Genomic DNA, 12,214 nt, shown 5'->3' on the forward strand with positions numbered 1-12,214 from the left:
AACTATTAATCAGATAAGAGACATCAAGGCTGAGGGAGTCTCACCAGGCCCCTCTCCCCCATAATGCACTTTGAGATAGGATGTCACAGGTGTGTATCCCCTGGCCATAAAACAATTGACAGGAATACTGGTTTGCTGAGCTATTATCAGCCCAAGGTTTGAGAAGAGAAAAAAAGTCAGTCTTAGGTGGAACCATTTTGAAGAAAGGCAAATTCCAAAACAAACACATGGTTTTATTAACATAGTTTAAGAAAAACCTTTCCATAAGAAAAACGCATTGGTTAGCTCAAGGCAGAACCAAGTGTTGTCAACACAGAATTAAAACAGGCTGTGTGTGTGTGTGTGTGTGTGTGTGTGTGTGTGTGTGTGTGTGTGTGTGTGTGTGTGTGTGTGTGTGTGTGTGTGTGTGTGTGTGTGTGTGTGTGTGTGTGTGTGTGTGTGTGTGAAGGTAGCTTGCAGTTTATTTCCTCCTGTCGCTTGGCGACCTCTGGTCTTCCTGCCTGTTATCCTCTCAATGCTAGGCCAGTCTGTGTTATTTGGAACCAGTTTATGCCCAGTGTAACATTGCATTTTTCAGTAGCTGAGTCTGGAAGATTTAAGGTACAGCAAAATTTCAGAAAAACCAGAACACATATTTATGTTTGATCACATCTAAGTTATTTATTAATTAATGACTTTTTCAGGCATCCACGCTATGTATACTGATGATCTCAAATGCACACTACACTATTTTTAATACAAAAGATATTCACTATTCTGTGCATAAAATCTCCAAGTCTTATTTATCTACCTGTTTTAAGTTTATACCCTTAAACTACATCCCTCCTATTCCCCCACATCCCAGCCCCTGATAACTACCATCTGAATTTAATTCCAAGAGGCAATCATTTTGCAACCCAGAGGGTGATTGATGGTCTCTTGCTGGGTCACCTGACTGTTTTGGTTCACACAAACCTTGATATCTGTCCCTGGTCATTCAGTATTTACCCAGAAAATCCTAACTGCCCCAGGCATACCATGCCTTTTATGGTTTCCCTGAAGACTTTCAGGATTAAATGAAGTTTTATATCACCTAATACACAATATTTCTAAAGGGGGGAAACCTCCATTATTGATGACATTTCCCAGAAACGTGCACTAGGTCCTTAATGACCAAATAATTCCCCTGTCCTGCTGCTTTCCTATCATATTGAATCTGGGCTCATCAAAGCAACTGAGTTCATCAAACCGGTCTTCTCCATATAAGATTATAATCTACAATGACAAAGCGGCATTCTTCTCTCCTTCCCTTTCGCCTACTCTTTCCCTCTCCCTACTGGTAAGACGTCTTTCCATACACATTTTTTCCCCCTTTCTTTTTATTCAAACCCCCATGGGCAAATTTAAGAGTCAGAATTTTTTCTCTTTTTTATTTTATTAATTATGAAAGTATGATAACACATTTACAGGAGATTTGGAAAACATAGAACATTACATACAGAAATTACATATAGTTCCACTATATATTACAATTATTTTTCAAGCAGATAAATTAAGATATTTTTTTGGTTGGAGTGTCAATATCAAATTCTCAAAAATTAAAAGAATGAATATACAGAGAAGTAGAAGGATATAGTAGACCTGAAAAGCACTATAAACCAATTCAAGATATTTTAAAGAAAAGCATATATAACGTACAGAATCTACCTTTTTACTCTCACTTGCTGTGTTGTGGTTACAGGGAGGACAGAGAAGAGATGAAACCTCCCCACCTGCTTCCTGAAATGCTTGTACTGTGGTCACCTGACCCCACTTCTTCTAGCTATATTCCTTCCAGATTTGACCTGGTCTCTCTTTTTGTGTGTGTGTGTGTGTGTGTGTGTGTGTTTTTAAAAAACCTCTTTCCTCCCTTCAGTTAATGGGACGCTTGAACTCATGTTGTATAGAGCTTGTATAAACAGTCCTAGATTAAGACTTGTCTGGGGAGGTGGGGCAGAAGGCAGAAGGGAGGGAGGGAGGACCCCCAGGCCTCCCTAGTCTTCTATCCCCCAGCCTTTGGACGGACACAGCACATTAGTGTCTGTGCAGGGTGTTAGGAAGGGGAAATTTCTGCTTACCCTTCAGGGTTCTTCTGGCTGGTCTAATAATTAAATCGATGCAAGACAAATTAACAGGAGAAAATCTAAGTTAATTTCATACATATGCAGGTCTCCTAGTATACAGCCTAAGAAGTGACCAAAGCTGGCAGCTTTTATACCTTTTAGACAAAGAAATAATAAATTCATGAGGAACTGGCAAGGCAAAGAAACTTGGGCTTGGGTACTAATTAGTGGAGAGTCTAAGCAGAGCTGGTTTATGTAGCCTTCCCAGCCCTCAATTCCCTACCTACAGTGACAAGGACGTCTCTCTGCCTCCTGGCATAGTGAGGGTACTTTTCTCATGGGAGATTTATTTCCTGCTCTGAGAGGAGGGTCAGAGTGTTCTCCTTGCACTGGCTGTTTTCTCAAGTAATAACTTCAAAATAATCAAAATGCCATTTTGGCATATTTGAGGGAAGACTGCCCTGCACTGTATCACAGGACCAACCTGTACAGGATCTAAAATGACTCCAAAGATGGAAAAACATTGCTGAAAGGGACCACAGTGTTACAGGTGTGAGATATCGGACTACTTTATAGAAACATAGCCATGACATCACCCCACAGAGGGAATGCCAGCTGTTCCCAAGAGGTCAGTTGGGAAATAGCCCCTTTACTGAGCCCCTGGACCTGCCCCCAGTTCAGTCCCCCTCCCAGAACTCAATTTAGATCTTAACACTGGCCCAGCAGAGTTCCTCCCTAACCTTGATCAAGTACTATGTGGCCAGGGTCTAAGTCCACGCCTGTGCCAATTGTTAAGTATTTTGAATACCAACTTGGAGGGGTTTCAGCTCCCTTCTAGCAGTAGCCCTATGGGTACCACATTCCAGTTCCTCATTCCTCAGCTAAAGATGCTAAAGGGATGAGGTTTTCAGAGTTTTCCTCTGCTGGCTGCATGTCTTCATCCAGTTCCTGAAGAAACGCCAAGAGATGCAAAGCCTTAGGATCCGCTCTGTTTTTTGAGAGCTTGATTTTGGCAAATCTTTGCAGTTTGTTTTTCATTTTTTCTCCCTCCTTTGATCCCTGGTTTATTTTCACACCCTCTATGAAATGGTGGATGGCCTTGTCTTCATGTTTCCTCTGGTACAGCTGAAAGTTGCCGTATCGCAGGTGGAGCAGTTGTCTGGCTACAGGAGGAAGCTCTTTGCTGAATTCTTTTTGAAAGTAACACTCTGCTTCTTCATACTGACCGATTCGTGCATGGAGGCAGGCAAGATAGGAGCTGATACGGAAGAAATTTCCATTACTCTCATCAGCTTTCTTTAAATGATCTATAGCATGTCTTATTAGCTCCTGTAATTCCTCTCTCTCCCCACCCATTTTCTCTACTTCCAGGACTTTGGCCTTATAACAGCACCCAATATGGCAATGCAGGTAGATGTTGTTGGGCATGCATTTTAGAGCCTTTCTCAGGAGTTCTATAGCTTGGTCCAAGTCACCTTTTCTTCGATACAGCTTTGCTGCCCCTCGAATCACATCTGTGGCCAATGGGGCTTTTTCCAAAGCTTCTTCAACTAATCTCTCTCCTTCATCATTTTTATTCATCTTTTGAAGTTTCAGGGCCAGGAGGACTTTGACATACTGGTCGTCAGGATTCAGCCGAATGGCTTGCCTCAAAGGGTTAATGGGATTCTGAGATGGTGGCTGGTTATCCAGCTGGTAGCTCGCGATGGCCAGTCCAGAGGTGAACTCTGGGTTCTTGGGGTTCTTCTCCAGAGCCTTCTCAAAACACACCTTGGCCCTTTCGTTTTGGTTTCCTCCACACTTCAACCGTGTCCACCCTTCCTCACAGTCCAGCTCAGGACTCTCAATTCTGTAAGGGCTGGAAAACTTCTGGCAGACTTGTTTCACCTTGTCAACATAAAGCTGAGCTTCTGCGAATCTTCCCAGGTGATAGTAGACCCAGGCGTAGTTTCCCCAGGTGACCAGGCTTCTGACCTCTGCCTGGTCAGCGTGCTCTCGCTGGATGAGCTCTTCGGCTTGCTGTAAGCATCCGAGGGCTGCCTCATGTTGGCCTCTGCGGAGTTTTATGTAGGCCAGTATATTGCACATTGTGGCTTTGAATTCACTGTTCTGAAACTCATTCTGGTTACACACTTTGTCTTCAAAATCATCCAAAGAATGTTCTCCCTCTACCAAGTTCCAGGTGAAATGGCTCTTGAGCTGCTGTAGACTATGCTCCAAGGAGTTCTTGGTGGTCTCACTGTGAAGGAAAAACAGAAATGAACACTCTAAGACATAGCACAGGTTCACCCACGAGAAAAGGGGAGCATGACAAGTAGGATTCTCCCTCTCCTTAACAGTGTTAACTCCAATAAAAAAAAAAAAAAGAGTACCCTTTCCTTGGACTTCACTGGTGGTCCAGTGGTAAGACTCCACACTTCTATTGCAGGGGGCATCTGCAGCTAGATCCCTGGTCAGGGAACTAATCCCATGTTGTGTGTAGTGCATCCAAAAAAAAAAAAGAATATTCTTTCCTTTTTTTTTTCAGTCTTGGTATATGTGTTAAATACACAGGGAAGCAGAAATGGGGTGATCACGGGCAGCAGAAAAATTAGGAAGGGACTTCCCCAGTGGTGCAGTGGTTAAGAATCTGCCTTCCAATGCAAGGGACACAGGTTTGATCCCTGATCAGGGAACTAAGATCCCATGTACCCTGGGGCAACACAGAGCCCTCAGGTCACAATTAGAGAGAAGTCTGCTTGCTGCAGGAAGAGCCCTCCCAACACAGTCAACAGTAACATAAATAAATATTTAAAAGAAGAATTAGGGAGAGGGCAGTGGGCAGGCATCTGAGCCTGAGTCTAGTCTTTCCTGAATAAGGGAATCTTTGTTAGGAATGCTGGCTCTTGGCTTTCTGCGAGGGTCTCTATGTGCATGTGTGCATGCTAAGTCACTTTGACTCTTTGTGACCCTATGGGCCATACAGCTCACCAGACTTCTCTGTCCATGGGATTCTCAAGAAACTGGAGTGGGTTGCCATGCCCTCCTCAAGGGCATCTTCCCGACCCAGGGATTGAACCTGTGTCTATTACATCTCTTGCATTGGCAGGCAGGTTCTTTACCACTAGTGACATCTGGGAAGCCCAAGGGTCTCTACAGGAGCAGCCAGATCCTTGGTAACTGATTTCAGGTTTGATTTTTATGTAGTTTTAAAGAAGTAATGGTCAAAATAGAAAACTTCGGAAAAAGAATATAGACTGTCAAAATGATAAAAAAAAGCCAAACAAAACCAATTTGCTAAAAGCTCCAAAAGTTTGGCTAGACAAAGAAAATCAGTTAAGGATTTATGACAAGCTCACGTAATTAGACAGGAAACATGAAGTAATAAAAATAAAAAAAGACAAAGTAGGGAGAACTAAAGAATGTAAAACATCAAAGAGAAAATAGAGTTGAAGTTCAGAAGCACAATAAGGATGTCCTTATTAAAACAGTATAAAATTATACAGTTGAAATTTCAAAATACAAAAGTAAATGCTAGGTAAGAAGGAAATACAGAAACGAAGAGCCATTCAATGTGTTATTTCTTTGGCAATTCCTTTTCTTAACATGTTTCACTGAATTGATCTATTAATAATTTTGTACTTGTTTTAATTTTCCTTTGAAATTTAACTTTGACCCTCCTATGGTTTGCTTTTGAAGGAGTTTAGAACAAGTCTTCCCAAAATGTGTCATTTTGGCAAGTGGATTGTTTTGAGTGGAAAGCAGTCAAGACCCAGTAGATTCAGTGCAGGAAACATAAGAGACACAGGTTCGATCCCTGGGTCAGGAAGATCCCCTGAATGAGAGCATGGGAACCCACTCTGATATTCTTGCTTGGAGAATCCCATCATGGACAGAGGAGCCTGGTGGGTTACAGTCCACAGGATCGCGAAGAGTCAGACACTACTGAAGCAACTATGCACAGACACACACTTTCATAAAAGAGAGCAAGCAAGGGGCTAAAGGGCAGCTAACATCTTTCATTATGAGAAATGCTCTTTCTCCTTGAGGGTGCCTTTGCAACTCTTCTGGAAAGATTTTTTTTTTATTCCTTTGTGTTAGTCCACTAAATAAACAAACAAGTAAATAAATAAGCAAAAACCAATCAACAGAAAAGCAATCAAATAAAACCCCTATCTTGAATAAATTTGGTAAAGAGTAGGTTAAAAATCATTCATTACCTAAAATTGTTTTCAATATTGTCTATGTATTAGGGTCCCTTAAATGTTGTTTATTCTCACTTAAAATTTTTTTCCATGATATACATTAATCAGTTTTCTTATCAGAAGCTGATATTCTATATATTATGGATTCTGACATAGACAACCAGTAGAAGTCTGGTAAGTCTTGTTATGTGGCAAGGATCACTTTTGAAATAATTGTCTAAATGGAAGATTATATTCCTTCATTTTTTCCTACTCTCTATCTTTCACTCTTTATACCTCCCCTCAATTTGATTAGACCAGGGCCAGGTACCCAGATTCAAGTGGAAGCTGGAAATGGAACTGAGAGGGAGTCAGTGAGTCTTCATGAGTCTTCATATGCTAAGAAGAGTGCTGTGCCCGCTGGGGTTAGATGGTGGACATGTCCTGTCTGACCTGCTGCAGAGAGAGTGACCCAGATACACATGGAGAAGACTCAGTGACTGGGTCCCCCAAGCTCACCAGTGTCCTGTTCTAGTCCTCCTGGGGTCATCAGCATCCTGTGCAGGAGTTCTGTGGGACATTCTAGGAGCTTTAAATCAGTTCCTGCTCATTTCTGTTACTTGTAACAAATGGAGCTATAATTACCCAAGTAGAATAAACAAAAAATAGGAGGGAAAATGGGTAGGGGTTTCTGCTTAGGGAAAAACTCTTCTCTTTTCAAAGCCTTCTGTCCATGGGTTTCTCCAGGCAAGAATACTGGAGTAGGTTGCCATGCCCTCCTCCAGGGGATCTTCTCGAACCACGGATCAGGAAGATCTGAATGAAGATCAAGGTTGTCTGAGGCTCTTGACGTAACACAGAGGATGTGGGCCAGGAGAGAGCCTCACTTTTGCTATCTGACCTTGTAATGACACCAGCCTCTCCTTGAAAAGTTTATGTCCAGTCTGGTCTCTCTTCCTTCTTAGTGAGGTTATGGGAAGATTCTCTTACTTAGCTCATGGGTTCTTTAGCTCCTTTCTGATTGTGTACAAGAGCAGAGACAGTGAATACAGTTGAGATTATCTCTCACATACAATACATATAGTCAACTCTACATTTGCAAGATAAGTACATTTAATATATACATGTATGTTAAATTCTTTTGAGTAGTTATTCAAAAGGCTTCCAATTTTACTGTGTGGTTTTGAGTTTTTATTTCTACTGGTAAATCAGAAGCTGGTCCCAGATCCTTGCGTCCTGAACTTAGACTTGTGAGATTTGTGCTCCTGATGCCCCTAGAAATTCCAAGTATTTACACAGCAAACAATTTCTCCCCTTGCTTCTTGTCTGGATGAAAGCCACAATCCCACTGTCTGCCAGGCTCAGAGCCAGTGCTGCCCCCGCATTGTCTTAGAGCAGTACCAGCACCACCAGGGTGGGGTTGGGGGTGGGGGAGCCTATTAGAAATGCACAGGCTTGGATCCCAAGCCAGACCTACCAAATCAGTCTTGAGATTTGGGGAGGTTAGTATTTGAGCTCAAATATCAGTCTTTAACAAGCTCTCTGTGACTCTTACTGAAGTTTGAGGACCATTCTCTTAGGCCACAGGAGCAATGCCCAATGACAATCCCTATAGCTAAAGAATCAAAGGAAATGAGAAGATGAACTGGTGGGTCAGTATTATTATGGGAAAGATTCTAAGAGAAGGACATGCTAAAATTCTAAGAAACAGGAAGGTTTCTAAAGATTCTGAGTTACTATAGAAACAGACATCTGGAGGTATCTCAAATTATTATTTTCTTCCTATCAGGCAGAGGTGCAAACTAGCAGAAAAAATATATTATATTTCCTCTAGGAAGTAAGTACCAGGGGTGGTATTCCTAGATTCTGGAGCTCCTAGGACTGAGGCTTAGCTATATAGTCTGACTTCTTGACCCTTAAACTGGAGAAAATAGAATAGAAAGCTTTCTTCCTATTCATTGCGTGAACTCTTCCTCCCCAGGGAAATCTGATGTTTCTGGGATATGAGAAGATTTTAGAGGTGGGGACTGTTTTCTCCAAGCAGTTCATCTCCAGTTCTTATGTCAGGTAGGAGGATGCTAGCCAGTCAGTAGAATTTGGGGGTGAAAATATTTGTTATTTTGCCAGCCTTAATGCAAATCTGAGATGCATGAACACATTAAAAATGTTCCACCTTAGCATGACGTGAGGTTGCTACCCTGAGTACATTTTTAACAACATCTGCTAAAAAGAGACATGTCTCACTGTGGTTATATATATTTTTTCTTTTCCCTTATATGTCTTCTGATTTTTGCTGCATGTATCTTTGTTTCTTTATTGTTAGGTGTCTAATGGTTTATGATTATCTATCTTCTTTGTGAATTGTACCTTTTATCATTAAAAATATTCATTTTTGTTTCATTTAAAATAAATGAAAAATATTTAGATCATAAAAAAACTATTATTAAAAGCCCCTCACTTATTCCTTTGGATAAGAAACCCAGGGCAGTCTACAGGAGCAATGTCTCTAGATCCACCTTTAAGTGAAGCACCTGCCTGCTTTAATCTCTCCCCTTCTGCCCCTCCCTTCCTGCCTCATTGTTCTCCAGCCTCAATTCTCAGCTTCCCGTGAGAGATCCCTGTAGGAAACGACAGTGTGAGGCAGAAATAACTTAGGAGTAAACAAGCCAAAATCCTAAAGACCTACAGAAGATAGATGAGTCATAAGGCTATAATCAAACACTAAAGCAAAACAACCTAGAAATTTGCCTTTTAGGGGCATGGCTATTGACAATTCAGTTTCCACAACAAGAAGGATTAGGCCTTTTCAACCACAGTCAGAGAAGAGTCTTTTACCTCATGATCGCCGTGCACTTCTCAGCTGTTCTGAAAGGCTGCAGTTCGGGCTACTGCGCTCTTCAGAAATCTTCCTCCTCTGCCTCAGTGGAGTGCTGAGAGACCTATATATGAACGCATCACCAGATTCCTTTGCCTAAGTAGACTTCAGGAAAGAGAAAATGAAACTGGAAACTGAAATTGACAGGACTCGCAGAGGAAATGAATCTTGAGTGCTAAGTGAGAGCCAAACTGGTAGGGTGCCTTCCTCCCCCTCCCGCTACAGTGAGTCAGTTCTTTGTGAATTGTTTTGATGTCTTAACATCAGCTGCCATCAACGGAGCCCAGCTCCGGGAAGGATACAGTTACCAAGCTCTCTGCCTCATTGTTGGAATGTTAACCCATCTTCACTCTGTCCACTATTAACAGCAAGATGACCTGCTGGCCCCTGTGCATGCTGGGTGTGTGCTAAGTCGTTTCAGCTGACTCTTTGCAACCCCATGGACTATAGCCCGCCAGGCTCCTCTGTCTATGGGGATTCTTCAGGCAAGAATACTGGAGTGGCTTGCCATGCCCTCCTCTAGGACATCTTCCCGACCCAGGGACCAAACCCGTGTCTCTTATGTCTCCTGCACTGACAGGAGGGTTCTTTACCACTAGCGCCACTTGGGAAGTCCTGCTGTCCCTGTGATGAACAGTTATGTTACTTGCACAGGGGAGGGGTTTCCTTCTGTTTTACTCAGTACTGAATCTCCGGTTCCTCCAGTCACACCTGGCACATGGCAGGCATTCACAAAGTAGTAGCTGAATGAATGAATATGTGATTGGAACTGTGGGCTCTGATGTCAAGTCTATCTGCATTGGAAACCAGGCTTCATTTATATGTGGTGACACTGGAAATTACTGAATGTCTCTGTGCTTTAGTTTCTTCTCCTGTGAAATGAAGATACTACCACTACCTTGTGGTGTTTGTTGTGAGGATCAAATGGCTTAATACATTAGAATAATGCCTGGAACATAATAAGTAAGTGTCAGTGTTTATTATAATTAATAACTAAACTCATGAACCAAAGAGACCAGCAAGGAAACTTCTGATGTTTGCCTTTTCCAGAGCCTCAGTTTGACATTCCACGATCCATCATGGAGTGAATCATTAACCAAAGAAAAACAATTCCTAGCATCTCTACACATTCTTGGCTTTCCTGAGCTCCACATTTTGAATCCCTGTGAGTCATCTTAGAATTTAGCATCTGCACACTACAATTTGCAGCCAGAGTGGTTTGTTATAACAGAGGAAATGTGCTTTATCCTTATGCCTATCCCTAATCATAAAGGAATTACGATGTACATAGACCCAAGAGGGAAAAGGTAACCACACCAACTGTCTTTGAGGTCAGTAAATTACACAGAGAACAGGTGAAACATTCCCAGTGAAACTGAGGTTGCTGAGGCAGGTTTTTCAGTTTTGGGGAAAGCATTATTTATAGTGGATTTTTCTGCCTAGGGTAAGGTAGAAGCAGAACCTATGCTTCTTGGAAATTCCCTACCATTTCATTAGGATTACAGCTAAGCTGGTAACCCTTACTTGTAGGTCTCACTCAAGAGTTACAAGTTCTAGTTCTATGTACAAGTTCTATGATGTATTTCTAGAAATGCAGGTCAGATGTACAAGAAATGCTGATTAGGGAACTAGAACACTATGGCTTTTTTTTTGGTTTTTGAATTTGCATTCAAGAAAACTATAGGATAGAAATGTGTAAGTCTTGTTAATAAAGGCCCTGGTTGGGGAGAGGCACAGAGAAAGTAAATGTTCATTGTGTTTCAAAGTGTAGAGGTGCTGGTTTATTCTTTAGAAATCTGTGTGGCCAGTGCCTGTGTATAATGCTTTCACAATAGGAATGCATCAGGGGCTGTATCAGCTACAAAGTGGTGTAATGCCTTAGTTTGAACACTGTCATCAACCACCAGCTGTATCAGCATCACCTGGGGCCCTGCTAGAAATGCGAATTCTCAGGCTCCAGTCCAGACCAAATGAATCAGAAATTCTCAGGTGGAATTCATGGACCAGCAATTCGGTGACCAATTAAATGTAAGGGAACGCTAGAAAAATGTAGTTTCAAACTGGGGACCGCTTTTACCAGTGACAACTTCATACTGGGCAAGTAGGAGCCCTAATTTGGGTGGACCATGAGTATCTTGCTCTGGTCCTAAATACCCAAGATGTATCCTTCTTTCCAAACATACTCAGACCTTTCCAAGGGAGTCAGCCCTTGGGAATCAAGGCAGTCATTGCACCCAGCTCATGATCAGGGATCTGTGGGTGATTTCCTGTTCTCCCCAATGATCTGGGTGTGACTCCTTTCAGTCTGATGATTAAAAAACCCAAAAGACTAGATAAGATTAGATAATTCATGTGTACCACATGCAATGGTGGGGCATGGTAACTGTAATAAATACTCTCAGTTGAAAAAAGGGAACATGGAGAAATCTCAGAAGGCGGAAGTCTATAGCAATGATGACATTCTGATGGGTAAGTATTCTGAAGATCCTCTATCCTGGCAGTGGTGGAAGTTTCTTAGTTAGACCCTGATTCTGCTCTCTGATAGGAACAATTTTGCCATTGTTCTGCATATCCCTGACTCCAACCTCTGGGAGTTCATTCATTTTCTCTGTTATTCTCACCTCTCCTGTCTGACCTAGACACCTCTCCTGTCTGTTTTCACTTTGTTGGTCCCAGAGACTCCTATACTCACACAAAACTTTTGTTGATAGCTTTCCAAAGGAGAACATTTATTCATAATATCAATACTCTCAAAGAATGCCTCAGATATTTGTCAATGTTTGGTTCTGAGCATAAAGAGAGTTTGAAAAATACATAATCTCATGGTAGCATTGGTAGGTAAAAGAGAGATGAAAAAGACCACTTAAAGGTACAAGAGACAGCGAGAGTAATCAGAGGAAATGTGTGGATTGAGTGTCCTCTGCGTGGATATGAATTCTTGAAGAAAGTTTTTGAAATTAGTGGCAGGAGCAGTTTGACCTCTCTTGCCAGCTGCCTCCCCCAGTCTGGGCAAAGCTTCAGGGGTCCTTCACAGATTCCAGCCCATCTGTGCACCTACTTTTAGACTCCTTTTGTGCTTACTGCAGCGCTGTAGG

At 42.0% G+C, this 12,214-nt stretch overlaps 1 protein-coding gene across 1 annotated transcript; it reads right to left on the minus strand.

The window, feature by feature from the left end:
- Window positions 1-1,847: 1,847 nt before the first annotated feature.
- On the minus strand, window positions 1,848-9,300 carry IFIT2 (interferon induced protein with tetratricopeptide repeats 2). The gene is made up of 2 exons (XM_043477104.1): window positions 9,080-9,300; window positions 1,848-4,320 (listed from the first exon to the last, which is right to left on the minus strand). Exons 1-2 carry the CDS (start codon window positions 9,082-9,084, stop codon window positions 2,952-2,954), a joined length of 1,374 nt encoding a protein of 457 aa, XP_043333039.1. The 5' UTR covers window positions 9,085-9,300; the 3' UTR covers window positions 1,848-2,951.
- Between the last annotated feature and the right edge of the window lie 2,914 nt (window positions 9,301-12,214).

This window comes from Cervus canadensis, chromosome 8 (assembly GCF_019320065.1).
Source record: "Cervus canadensis isolate Bull #8, Minnesota chromosome 8, ASM1932006v1, whole genome shotgun sequence".
In the NCBI taxonomy this organism is placed as follows: domain Eukaryota; kingdom Metazoa; phylum Chordata; class Mammalia; order Artiodactyla; family Cervidae; genus Cervus; species Cervus canadensis.